Source organism: Phascolarctos cinereus, unplaced genomic scaffold (genome assembly GCF_003287225.1).
Source record: "Phascolarctos cinereus isolate Bilbo 61053 unplaced genomic scaffold, phaCin_HiC Scaffold_4;HRSCAF=312, whole genome shotgun sequence".
Lineage (NCBI taxonomy): Eukaryota > Metazoa > Chordata > Mammalia > Diprotodontia > Phascolarctidae > Phascolarctos > Phascolarctos cinereus.
This window is the reverse complement of record NW_027555847.1, coordinates 52,298,033-52,311,549: the sequence shown is the minus strand read 5'-3', so window position 1 is coordinate 52,311,549 and position 13,517 is coordinate 52,298,033. Positions and strand designations below refer to the sequence as shown.

Here is a 13,517-nt window from a genome sequence, read left to right as displayed (position 1 = left end):
AGTGGGAAGATTGCAGTCCCCACCTCTCAGGACTTAATAGAAAGTCTTTTTTTTTTTTTATTGCTACAGCTGAAGAAGTCTATTACCAGGAAGCCAGACTCATAGGAATGGAGGTCTCTGAATTTGACTGTTTGAATTTACAACATTAGGGACAAAAAACATTTTTTTTTTACTGGAGTCAGAAAGCTGAAGCAATGGGGTTTCTTCAGCTTCCTGCTGGACAGCTCCATCTGGATGTGTGGTAGGCATCTACTACTCAGTCCACACTGGACTAAGCTTACTCAGGGAGTAGAGCACTGGACTTGATGTCAGGAAAATCTGAATTCAAGTATGGCCTGAGACATTTACTAGCTGTGTGACCTTGGGCAAGTCACTCTGCCTCAGTTTCCTTATCTGTAAAATGGGGATAATAAGAGCGTCAACCACCTACCTCCCAGGGTGGTTTTGAAGATAAAATGAGATGTTTATAAAGTGCTTTGAAACCTTAAAGTGCTACAGAAATGCAAGCTATTATTGTTACTGTTAATAGGTACTTATTAAGCTACTTATAGTGTGCCAAATGCTGTACTAACGGGGCAGCTAGGTGGCGCAACGGATAGAACACGGGCCCTGAAGCCAGGAGGACCTGAGTTCAAATCCGACCTCGAACCAAACACTTGACACTTGCTAGCTGTGTGACCCTGGGCAAGTCACTTAACCTCAATTGCCTAAAAACAAAACAAAACAAAAACAAATCTGTACTAAGCCCCTTGGGGTACAAAAAAGGGCAAAAACAGTTCCTTCCTTCAAGGAGCTTACAGTCTAAGTGGGGAGACAATCCATAAATAACCATGTATGCAGACTAGATAGGGAAGGTAATCTGAAGGAGCAAGGAGCCAGTTGCTGGGGACCTGGGAAGCCTCCTGTAGAAGGTGGAATTTGAGCTGTCTCAGATGAAGCCATGGAAAGTCCGAGGCAGAGGGGAGGAGGGAGGGCGTTCCAGGCAGTCCCAAGGCCCAGAGGCGGGAAGCCCAGGGACCTGGAGCATCAGTGGAGGGGAGTCAGATGGAAGAAGACTGCAAAGGTAGGAGGGGACCAGCTTATGAAGGGCTTTAAAGGCCCGACCGAGGACTTGATATTTGATCCTGGGGGGGAGGGAGGGTAAAAGGAAGTTGCTGAATTTTGCTGAATAGAGGACTGACTTGGGCAGACCTACTAGGTGGCTTAGTGGATAAAGCTTTAGATTGAGATTCTGAAAGAAAGAGTTCAGATTCTGCCGTAGCCACTTACTAGCTTGTATGATTCTGGTCAAGTCACTTACCCTTAGTCTGCCTCAGTTTCCTCATCTGTAAAATGGGGATAAAAACAGCACCTACTCTACGGGGTTGTTGTGACTATTAAATGAGATAGATGTGTGAGGTGCTTGAAGGGCCATGTGAAAGCTAGTTATTATTATTATTGTTATCATCATTATGCTTCTGGAAGATCCCTCAGTATGTTCAAAATGGAGTTTAATCTTCCCTCTTGACCCTTTCCGTCTTCCATGCTTCCTTATTTGTTGGGAGCCTCTACATTTCATTCTCTCCTCCCTCCATGTCCAGTCAGTTGCCCCCACCCCCTTTTACCCTTTTTTTGATGTCATTTTCTCATCGCTTTTGTTCAGGCCTTTCTTACTTCCTGCCTGAGCTACTCGAATCACCTCCATGTTGGTCTTCCTATTTCCAACTCTTCCTTCCTCCAATCTACTCTCCATACTTCTACCAGTCATTTTCCTAAAGCATAGGTCTGACCTGTCCCTTTCCTGCTAAAGAATCTTCTTTGGCTCCCTATGACTAAGAGGAAAAACTCTAAACTCTTTTGTTCAGCATTTAGGCCTTCACAATATGGCTCCATCCTGACCTTGCAGACTGTTCACAATACATCTCTTTATGCATTCTGCATCCAGAATTCCTTTGTCCCTGTGACTTGGTGGAAGCTTTCCCTCATGTTCTGGAATGCACTCTCTTCTTAGGATCATGGTTTTTTTTTTTCCTCCTTATATTATGTGTTATGTTTATGTATCTGTATGTATGTATGCCCCCAGAAGAATGGGAGCTTCTTGGTGGTATTGTATCCCCATCACCTTATAGTACAGCATTAATGAATAGGGAGGGAGGCTAGGGAAGGAGTCCGAGTGTGTGTGTGTGTGGGGGGGCATCCCTTAGGATTTGTGATTGGAGTTATTACCTTCTACCCCTGCTGTACTTGGGAACCTGGGATGGAGAAGTGCTGTCCCCCAGACCCTCTGGAATTTATGCAGGTGCTGCTTTAGGGATGGAGGAAGGCTCCTTTGCAAGGCTCTACTTGGAGGTTCTTGATGTCAAAGGGTTGATTGAACTTTGCAGAAAATGAACCATCTGGAGTGTGAGAGCCCGGGGGTCTGCATGGGTGCAATCAGCCCATAGGCTGCATATGTGTTCTTCCCACCTAGGCTGCCCAGAAAGTTCATTTGAACTTCATTTTACCTGGATGAAATGTGTGTGTATGTGTGTAATGGGAGAGGAGGCAGGGATGGGTTCAGAGTTCCAAGTGACCGGTGCTCTTGGGATGGCCCTCTTTACTCGACTTGCTCCATCCTGATTGCTGGTTCTGTTTGGGTTGTTGTTAGAGCCAGTCCCAGCCCTCCCCTTCCACTCCCATTTCTAACCTTCCTTCTCCCTGGCCTGCCCCCACCCCCAACCACACATACATAGGGGCCAGACCAATTCATTTCTTAGGACCTACTAGATGTAGATTCCTCTCTTTGGATAGCTAAGCCTTTTAAGGAGAAGATGGAGAAGATAGAGGGGCAGAAGTGATTTCTTTGCCTGGGTTTCCCAGAGCTAATGGGGACCAGACTTGAGCCATTTGCAGTTTGCTAGAAGAGGAAATGTCCTGTTTCACATGCCAGGTATAGAAAAGTAACTGACAATTCTTCCCCCATGGGAACCTGGGGTCTTTTTTTCCCAAAAAAAATTCAAAATGAGATCTATTTGATTCTAACCTTTATCATTCCTTAGCTCCCAATTCCCAAGGAAACTTGGTCTGTTCTTCCCAGATTTCCATCTTATAATTCAGTCAATATCTGCTGCTGCAGTGCCCAATCCCAGTGCCTCCAGGTTCAGCCTTCCTGGTCGGACCCTCCCCTCTGCCCACGAAGCTTAGGAGACGGGTATGAGGGTAAAGCTCAGCTTTATTATTGACATAAGGATTTGGTGGTAGCTGGACTCAGCTCAGGGCACAGGACCCTTCTTGCTTGGCATGGGTTAGGGTTGGGGGGAGGGTGTGGCATGCCTTTCTCAGTCAACCCTACCCACCATCTGGAGGCAGGTTTTTCTGAGGGCAGCTTGATATGAGGCTGTCCCTTTCACTCTTAGCTCTGGGATCTGGAGCTGGGCCCAGCCCAGCTCAATCCAGCCTTCTAAGTGACTATACAGGAAGCAGTAGGGCAGGTAGGCCAGCCCCTCAGGGCTGCAAGGAGGTGGGACTGGGGTTGGCGTTGGGGGCAGGCCGAGGCTGGATATCATGGGTGCGCATATATGACAGCAGCTGTTCCGGGATCTCAGCCAGCACATCTTTTGCTAGTCTCGCCATGCTTAGCACCTGGTTCCCAGAGCGGTCAATGTAGTCTCGGAATGGGACAAACTAGAAATGGAAGGTAGGAGAAGGCAGGAATGGTGATAAGGAAAGGAAGTGGGCATGTTAGGCAGACAGGAAGAAATACGATAGGGTGAAATCATTAGGAGGCAAGGGGAAGTGCAGGCTTGGCAGAGGAGACAGTGAAGAGTCAAATAGGAAGAGCAGGAGAAGGGATGAGCAGGGTGGGGGATGGAGGAGAGAGAGAGAGAGGAAAGGAGGTGGGCTCAGAGCTCAGCTATGAAACTGAGGCCTTTCCTCCACTCTCAGCTCTTGCTAAGCCCCTCCTCTCTGCACAAATACACATGCATCATGATGCTACTGCCTGGGACTACCTGTACAATGTCCCTCTCTGCATAGCGCCCACGAGAGGACACGCGGACATCATCTCCATCGAGTTCTTCCATTGCTAGACAAAAGATACCTCTTTTCCTACTGGGGCTTGGGGTGGCTTCTCCCCATCATCCCCAGCCTTAGCTAGGGTCTAACAGAGTGGAGGCCCAGACTCCTTACAAGTTAGAGAGCAGCCCGAGCCTCTACCCCTTTTCATTTTGGGAGAGCCACCGGATGGCTGCACAGGCTAGCTCTAGATCTCCATGGCCTCCCTTCATGCCTGTAGAGCATGTTGCCTTGATGCTCTCACTCCCCCACCTAGTCCACCTTGCCCCCCCACCCCCCATACTCACCTTCAAACATGGCTGGCCCCACCCCAACAATGATGATGGACATGGGCAATGAGGAGGCCTACAGGGAATGGAGGGAGGTAGGCCATTAGAAGGAGAAAACTGAAGGGAGACCCCACACCTTGCCCAGTCATGCTTTCTTTTCCCCAACTCACACTGACAATGGCCTCCTTGGTCTGCGTCATGTCTGAGATCACGCCATCTGTGATAATGAGCAACACGTAGTACTGGGAGCCGTCGGAGACCTTTGCCGCAGCCCTGAGGAAGAGCAGAGCACGGGGTCACCGCCACAGAAAGCTGCCCTCAGAGGAGACCTCTGAGATCCCCAGTCATCTCCATGACCCTTCTCCCACCCCTAAGTGCTAAGAACGCTGCAGGGGCTGCAGAGAATTCTCTTTCCACTGCCCACCACGATCCCCAGCTACTTCTTTGCCCACCCATGGCTCCTTCCTGCCCTCCCACCCCCAGCCCTCCCCTTGCCTACCGGGCCACCTGGTTAATGACTGGGGCAAAGTAGGTGGGGCCATAGAGCTGGACAGTCCGAAGGCTCTGAAAGTAACTCTCCAGGACACCCTCAATGCCCTCGCAGTTTGGGTCTTCAGAGTTGTTGTTCTGCCAGTGGAAATGCCAGGGGAGGCTTAGCTCAAGAGGGTTATTCTGGCTGATTGCTAGGAGAGGTAGAATGGGGGGCAGGGCAGGACCTTGGCTCTCTGGGGTCCAGAAAGGCTGTGGCAGCTAGAGCCCTGAGGCTTAGGCACCTGGCTGGGCCTTGGGGGAAAGGGAAGGAAAAGCAGTCTTGGACAGATTCACTTAGCCTCTCTCGTTCTCAAGTTTCCTCATCAGTAAAACGAGGGGGTCAGATTCAGGGGCTTCCAATGTCCCTTCCAACTCTAATCTATCATCCTATGGCAAAGGGAGGCAGCATGCAATCCTAGTCGTCACCTGGGGGAAGAGGCCAGGGGGCCAGAGGGCCCTTGCTCAGGCCCTCCTAGCCCATACCAGAGGGAACTGGTGGGAGATGCGTCCCTCGGGGGGGCACCTTGGCTCCAAAGCCATAAGCAGGGAAGAGCTTGTCGCTGTCGTAGTCCTGGATGATCTCTCCCACGGCTTTGAGGGCCATGGCATAAGCACTGAGCTGGTAGGGGCTCATGTAGTGCAGAGATGTGGGCTGCAGTGGGTTCCCTGTCAGGACACAGCATCCCCAGCCCTGCAGTCATTCGGTCTGGCCCCCTGCTGAGTCCCTCCCATTGGGCTTCTCAGGTGGTGGGGGGGGAGGGAGATGAAGGGATGGAGAGGATCCTGCTAAGTCCCTCCCATTGGGCCTCTCTGGTGGTAGTGGTGGAGGGGGTTGGGGGGGACGGAGATGGAAGGGATGGAATGAATCTTCCTTTGAGATATTTTTTTAAGACTGCTCAGTGGTCAGTAGGGTCAGGCCCTTCCAACAGGTTGGGTGGAAGATGAGCCCTGCTAGTGCCCCCAAAATTCCCCTTTTCATCCCAGTACTCACCATTGGAGGCTGTGAAATCTATGGCCACAGTGAAGTTGAGCTGTGTCCTGTTGGGAGGATGGGGGAAAGAGGAAGCTGTGAGTCCAGATTGGCTTCCTTTTCAGACTTTGCCACTCCCCCACCCCCCCACATTATGCACATGCTACATATTTTAGGAGTCTGTTGGTTTGGCCTGAGTCCCAAGGGAGCCCAGGCACCATAAGAGGGTGGTTGGATCCATCCTTATGGGAGAAAAACCCCAAGACTCTCTCTTGGGGGCAATATCATGCAGCTATCCCCTGAGCTGTGACTCACCCGCCCTTGATATAATCAACAAAAGTGAATTCTGAATCCACAGTGAAGGAGAGCAGTGTCACCTGGGAAGAAGAAGGAAAGGCCTGGGGATGGTATGAAGGAGGAGAAGGGGGTGTTGCAGGAAGAGGAAGAGAAAAGGGATGACCGTGGGGCAGGGCTCCAGATCGCACTCACCGTCCCTGAATTGACATATTTCTTTTTCTTACATTTCTTCCTAGGGTTGAGAACCTGCGATTGGGGGTAGGGGAATAGAAATTGGATTTCAATGTGGCACATGCCACAAGTCAGACTGGCTCTGGGGAATCAGTAATGGGGCAGGGAAGTCAGTGGTTGAAGGGGGACAGAAGCAGTGCAGGAGATGGAGAGGGAGGCATGAGACAAGGGTAGAGGAGAAGATCAAGTTGCATGTGTTGGGGAAGGGGATGTCACAGAACAGAACTATTACCAGACTTGGAGTTGTCCCTAGCTTGAGGTGGGAACGTCTCACCTCATACACTGTGAACTGGCTTTGGGCCTTTGTCAGCTCCCTGTAACTGGTGGTGAATTCCCCAATGAAGTCATGGCTGCAACAAGAGATGAACCAGGTTTGAATGGGGAGGCGAAATCTGCCAGGGCTCAAAAAAGACAGGATCAGGGCAACTAGATGGTGTAGTGGATAGAGCACCAGTCCTGGAGTCAGGAGGACCTGAGTTCAAATCCAGCCTCAGACACATAACACTCACTAGCTGTGTGACTCTGGGCAAGTCACTTAACCCTGACTGCCTCGCAAAAAAAAAAAAAGGGACAGGATCCAGGCCTTTCCATGACTCCCTATCCTCAGGGTTTCAAGAACAAGTCTCCCAGGAGAAAAGAATTTCAGTTAATGAGAAGGCAAATGAAAAGGCAGCATGGTATGGTGGAAAAAATATTGGCCTAGGAGTTAGGAAATGTGGTGGTCAGGTAACTTTCTTGGGTGTCAGTTTTCTAATCTGTCCAGTAGCAATGATGATAATCTCACTGGGCTGTGGTGAGCATCAAATAAGATAATAGATGAGAAACTCTCATAAACCATAAACTACCATGAAAGTTTGAAGTTTTGCTTATATGTGAAAAAGCAGGGAGAATGGCATTTGGGAAGAAGGAGCATAGGGTAACTTCACCTTCCATCCCGGTCCCAATCGTATACATCTATCTTCACAGTCCTAAAACACAGAAGAATTAGTGTGATCCAGGAGGTTCCTCTTGGGCAAAATCCCCTTCCTTTCACCACTTGAGGCCTGGAACCCACTTCCCTTTGAGTCTGGTGCCTCCACACTGGACTGAAGCAGCCCACCACCCGGCTCCTCCCCACCCTGACCCTTGCCTCATTTCCCTCCATCTCTCCTGGATAAGCTATGGGCAGTGTTCCGACCTGTCATAGTCTCCATTGCATAGCGCCCGCACGGGGATGGTGAAGGGTTGCCACACGGGATTCAGTGTGTTCTTCACTACCTCAGTCTTGTGGCAGATGGTGAATCTGTGTGGAAAATGACACCCCAAAAGTGGAGCTGGACACAAGGGAGGCCCAGGGCTCCTGGGATGTGAGCAATGATACCGGCTGGGGCTCAGATGATGAGTGGACAGTGATCCTGATGCCCTTTGCACTTGGCTGAAAGGGGGATTTGGGGCTTCCATCTTTGATTCTATCTTGTGGCAATGGTGGGCAACTCACGTGCCATCCTCATTGCTCCGGTAGAAGACGAGGAAAGGATCAGACTTCCCAAAGAAATCCTTCTTGTCCAGCTTGTTGGCACAGAGCTGCATTGTGGCAATATCCTGGGAATGGGAGACAGAGCTGGGGGAAGGGGAGCACGATTTGCCCCCAGACACCTGCTATTTTGCGTCCTTTAAAGGGATGGGAGGGAACCTGAGATAACAGAGAGCTAAGAAGGGCCACAGGAGGGAAGGCAAACAAAAGAAGGGAAGCAGAAGGATGAACTACTGACCCGACAATTACTGAGCTCCTCTGCAGTCAGTAGAATGGTTCCACACTTTTTCCCAGGGACGCCCCTAGACACAGAAATGAGGCATTGATCAGAGTAGTCAGTGGAGGGATGTATATGAGGAGTAGAGGGAAGGCCCTGAGGAAGGGAGACGGTACCATTCTGGGAGATGATCAAATGGGCCAACTCTTTTGAATTGATTCACGTCCCTCCTCAGGAGCTCCTTCCTATTGTGCTGTCTGTTTCTCTGAGCTGGAAGGAGCCCCATTCTTAGCCCAGTTCCCTTTACCACATGACAAGTCCTACTCCACATTGCTTAAATACTGCCAATAACGAACAACCCACTAACTTCCCATTCAATTGGACAGTTCCAATTGTTGAGAAAGTCTTTACTAGACTGAGCCAAACCCAGCCTCCCTGTAATTTCTACTCACTGGTAGTTCTGTTCTCTGGTCAGAATAAGAATAGTCTTTTCTCCATATGACAGCCCTTAAAATTGTTGGGTCATGTCGTGGTTCCTTTAAGTCTCCCTGGATCATAGAATCTAAATTTATTGCTGGAGGGAACCTTACGGCTCATTATCTAGTCTAAATCTCATATTTTACAGCAGAAGATACAGCCACACTAAAGTGACTTGCCTGAGATCACTCAAGTAGTAAAGGGCTAAGGTCGAAGAGCTTTTGTGTGTTTTAATGGTCCGTTGGAGATGGGATGGGGTCACCTTGGGCAGTAGGAGGGCTAGGACAGTTCAAGGAAAGGAGAGATCATTGAGGGCTTCAGTAACGTGAACAGGCTTCATGGGATAGGTAGGGCTTGAGTTGGTCTTCAAGGAATGGGTAGGAATTTATGAAGAAGGCTAGAGCTTATTCCAGACTGGAGATGATAGCATGTACAAAAGTGAGAGAATGGAAATGCTTGTCATGAGTTCAGGGGTCAAGCAGAACAGAGGCTGGAGCAGAGTTTCTGTAAGGGAGGAATCTGGAAAGGTTGGTTGACAGCAGGGTATAGAGAGACTGGAATGAAAGGCTGGGGGGAGGTGTTTAGATTTTCTTTGGTGGAATCTGGACTGTCCCTTCTCACAAACTTCCCTCCTCAGTGGTCCACAACAGAGATGTAATAACACCAGAGGACCTGGGCAGAGGGCTCCTGGAGCCTGAAGATTTTACCTTCCCCACTCCATGGGGCTGTGCTTACATGAGTGCTCGTTCCACACGGCTGCCCTGCCCTCCAATCACTTCTCCCAGTGCTAGGAATGCCTGTCCCAAGAAATCCTGTAGAAGGGACATAGAGTCAAGGGCAAAGTGAAGTGTGCCTGTGATCCTCAGGGCCTGAAAGGGCAGGAGGAGGAGAAAGGGAAATGGATGGAGGACCAGGGCCCTTCTGGGAGAGGAAGTAAATGATGAACCCCTGAAGGAAAAAGCAGGGGTTGGCAGGAGGCAGGTGCCCTGACTGCTGGTGTCCAACCACGGCACGTTGGGTCAGTCCCAACAGCTGGGACCTTTTAGAAAATCTTGAAATCACCAGGTTAGAGCTGGATGGGACCTTGGAAATAATTGAGCTCAGTATTTTCCAGACTATTTTGTGGAACCCTGGTGCCCTGTGAGGAAAATGCACTGCTGGTGATGTTTTCCCTCTAATGGCACATTCTTTGTAACTTTATAGGCTTAGATAGTTTCCTGGAGCAGGGACAAGTTAAGTGACTTGCCCCCTTAACAAAACTAGTATGTGTCAGTACTTAAACTTGGGAAACACCAAGCTGCCTTGAACATGAAATATTGTTTTGTTTTTTAGGCAATTGGGGTTAAATGACTTGCCCAGGTTCACACAGCTAGTGTCAAGTGTTTGGTCTGAGGCTGGATTTGAACTCCTGACTTCAGGGCCGGTGCTCTATCCACTGCACCACCTAGCTATTGTCCCTAATAGGTACAGCAATTCACCAGTGTGGAAGTAGGCTTAATTACCTGGGTTTTGCCCCCACATCTCTGGGACACAACTTCATAGTACCACACTTCAGGGAGGAACATTTGGGGATTCCAGTAATATAATGGGGGCCCACATGTGTACCCCGTAGGCAAATTAATTTGGGCAGCTCTCATGGAGTTGCCAAAACCCCACATTTTACAAATGTGGAAAAGAAGGCCAAGAGAGCACCTTGCCCAAGGAGTAGACCTGTTACAGGTATGTGAGCAAGGAATGACAAAGCTCCAGGAGTCCCAAGGCCGGTTATTGCTCCGAAGACCTTGGTCAAGGGTGAGATATAGGAGCAGCAGGTTGGAAAGGGGGATCCCAGGACAACATCTGTCTCCCATTCCCTCCGGGACCCGAGGTTCTGTTAATCCTCACCTTCTGCAGGGTCCCGGCAGCGGCAGAGGAAAAAGGAAACACCGAAAGTGAACAAGGATAGTGAACAGGGGCCCACAGAGCTACCCAGTGTCTGGGTGGTGCGCGGTGCCCTGTCCAGCCCAGAGGAAAGAAGAGAGAACCAGCGATGGGCCAGGGTAGAGGTGGGAAGCTTGAGGAGTCTCACGGTGTAGAACCTCAAGTCCTCCAGCCTGAGGGGTGACAAGGCCGGGGTGGGGAGAGAAGAGCTGGGATGGGGACCAGAGCTCGGAGGTGGAGTCTCGGGCTTTACTCACCGGTTTGGAGATGTTGGTTTTGGAATCCACATTGTACCTGGGGAGAAAACGAGGGGGAGATGGGCTGATTTGGCTGGACAGATGAGAGAGGTAGTCTGGGGTAGCAGTCTGGAGGCGGGGAAGAGGGCCGGCTCTAGGTGTGGATACTCACACGTCGAAGCGTAGGTTCTGTTTTTCTTCGAAGAAGTAATCCAGCACAAATTTGCGTAGGAAGTCCGGGTTCAGCGTGTTGTCGATTACTTCGGTCCGTCCGAACTAGGGGTGCGTGTGTGTGAGGGGGAACCAAGGGTTAAGCCTCGATCTATCAATTGTATCGGGGCCCCTCCCTCAGAGTCAAGGAGTGGAGAGAAGTTCCGTCACATACACCCTCAAGCCCTCACACCCACACACTCACCTCCCGCCACTCCTGGCTGGCTCTAGTTTGAGTGAACAGCACCACCACTGCGGAGATAGGCTGTTAGTTCTATCGATCCCTCCAGCTTCCCGGGATCCTCGTACCGCCCCCACCCCGGTGGGCAGAGCGCTATTAGGATAAGGGCCCCTCCACATATGGTCCTCATCCCCTTTTGACCTCTCCCATTACCCCATTTCCCTCCATCCTGATCCTGCCCCGCCCTAATTCGGCTCCTCCTCCCACGCCCCCTCCCCATTCTGGCTCCGCCTCCTCCTGCCCCTTTGCTTCCAATCTCGGCCAGCTGCCTACTGGGGTCGGACTTGGAAAAGGTGTCGAGATCCAGCAGATTCCTGGAGAAAGCGGTATATGGACATGCAGACAGACAGACAGACAAAAGAACAGACCAACAGGAGAAAGACCGACACAGACCAATTGCGGGTCAGCTGCTCTCTCCCTCCCGCGGGACTTCCCAGAGGCGATGGTAGTGGTGGTAATGGGATGGAGAGGCTTGACCACGCAAAGGGTCCTAGGGAGGGGCGGGATCCCAGACTGGGGTTTCTGGGCACCTTCACCGCCCTTTTCTCAGCCCTCTGGACAGAGCTCCTGTTCCTCGGAGCCCCTCTTACCCATACCCCAGCTGTCTTGGAGCCTACCTTGGGGGTTTGGGAAAGACGGTTCTGTACAGCAGGGATCAGAGACGGGGTCTACAACTTTCTCTTCTCCAGTCCTTTCTTGGTTCCTTCCACCACCCCCAATCCGTGCCCTCGCCCCAAATACATACCTCAGGGCCTCCCACTTTAGTTCCCACCCAGAGGCTCCGTATTCACTTTGAGACCCTATTCCTGAGATTCCCCAGGGGCTGGGGCGGCGGGGAGGGGGGGCGGGCAGGAGCCTGAACCCGAGATCCGGGGGAGGCAGAGGCAACGCCAGAGGTACTGGGAACTCGGCCAGCTGCTTCATGATCCCCACTCCCTTTCTTGTTCCTCTCCCCGCCACTTTCTCTCCACCCCTCCATAGCTAGGATTTCTCTCCCGCCCCCCTCCCTTTTGCTTCCCGCTCAGCCCTTACCTTTCTGCTCCTTCCCCTACCTATATCTACTCTTCCTCTTCCCTAATCCTACCTGTTTGTCTCCCCCAGCCTTTGACTGGCGACCTCAGTTCCTTCCCATCTTTACCTCTTTGCTCCTCTCCCTTCCATCCTCTACTCCTTTCTTTTCCCTTCAAGCCTCGTCCACCCCCATCTTTCCTCCCAGCCACTCCTCCCTCTGCTCCCCTTTCTGCCTACAACCTAATCCCCTTACTTTTCTCCACCTAGCCCCTTCCCCTGGCTTTTTCTTCTCGGTCTCAGTCCCTACCCTTGTCTTGGGCTTCTCTATTCTCTCCGCCCCAACCAGCTCCGTTCTCCCTCCCAGTTGCGGCTCGGAAGGGGACTCAGTTCATCGTCACCCCCCACCATGGAACCTCACAGCCACCCTGCCCCACCTGCCCGCCCACCCACGACAGGCGTTTGGGCCCCCAGCTCACCGGCAAGACACGGTGATCTCGATCTTGGTGGCCGGGACGCTGCGGTCTGAGGCTCCAGTAAACGACATGGCTTGGAGCTGGGGGAAGGAGGTGGACAGCTCCCGTGGGCTCTGGGTGACCCCCGCTGCGGGCCTAGAAGGTCCCCTGGGCCAGAGCCATGTGCAGGGGCAGCGCGGAGGCGGCCACCCCAGCGCTCACTCCAGCCAGCCCCGGCATGCGCTCACCCCCCGCGCTGCTGCTGCGCCCGCTCCCGCGCCCAGACTGTGCCTGTGGAAGCCACTGCGGTCTCCAGATGGCAGTACAGGCCCCGCCCGGTCCCGCGGCAGGCAGCCCTGAGCCCCGTTGGAGTACAGCTCCCCCCGCCCCCAGCCGAGGACGCACGTAGGGGCGCCCAGAAGAGCGCTGGTAACACCCTCTTCCCCAGGAAGCAGGAGCAGGCTGCTCTCCCTGGGGGCCAGAACTTTAATCAATTTTCTAACACAGCCCTCGCCCCATCCAGCAGTCCAAGTCCTTGCGAAGGTCAGTGACTTGGCCGGCTTCCTCTTTTTTTGGGGGGGTTTGTTAGGGTCCAAGAGACATTTTGATATTTTGCCCCACCTCTTCCTCCTTCCCCAGCTGCAGAGCAGAGCCGTCCCAAACGCTGTCTCTGGTGCTGAATGGTACAGACGCTCATTGGACAGCAGCAAGTCTTGAGCTTTCCTTGGTGACCTTTGCGTCTCTGGGGAATCCCTAGACTGTCAGAGCTAGAAGGGACCTTAAACAGTTTCTCCCAACCTCCTTACAGCTGAGGAAACTGGCACAGGTTAAGTGGACTTGCCAAAAGCCACACTTCTAATTAGCAGCAGATACTTCACAAGTCCCTCGAGTCCCAGGCCAGGCTTCCTTC

At 51.9% G+C, this 13,517-nt stretch overlaps 1 protein-coding gene across 1 annotated transcript; it reads right to left on the bottom strand.

Moving 5' to 3' along the window:
- Window positions 1-3,172: 3,172 nt before the first annotated feature.
- Window positions 3,173-12,938, bottom strand: CPNE9 (copine family member 9). Its single transcript, XM_078152180.1, is given in 22 exon segments — window positions 3,173-3,642; window positions 3,969-4,042; window positions 4,320-4,377; window positions 4,472-4,574; window positions 4,801-4,928; window positions 5,316-5,351; window positions 5,353-5,498; window positions 5,824-5,870; window positions 6,118-6,179; window positions 6,292-6,345; window positions 6,605-6,680; window positions 7,257-7,298; window positions 7,508-7,612; window positions 7,808-7,911; window positions 8,082-8,145; window positions 9,273-9,349; window positions 10,715-10,751; window positions 10,866-10,969; window positions 11,109-11,155; window positions 11,418-11,458; window positions 12,632-12,708; window positions 12,856-12,938. Coding segments are annotated over 21 exon segments (1,653 nt in total). The 5' UTR covers window positions 12,700-12,708; window positions 12,856-12,938; the 3' UTR covers window positions 3,173-3,462.
- Between the last annotated feature and the right edge of the window lie 579 nt (window positions 12,939-13,517).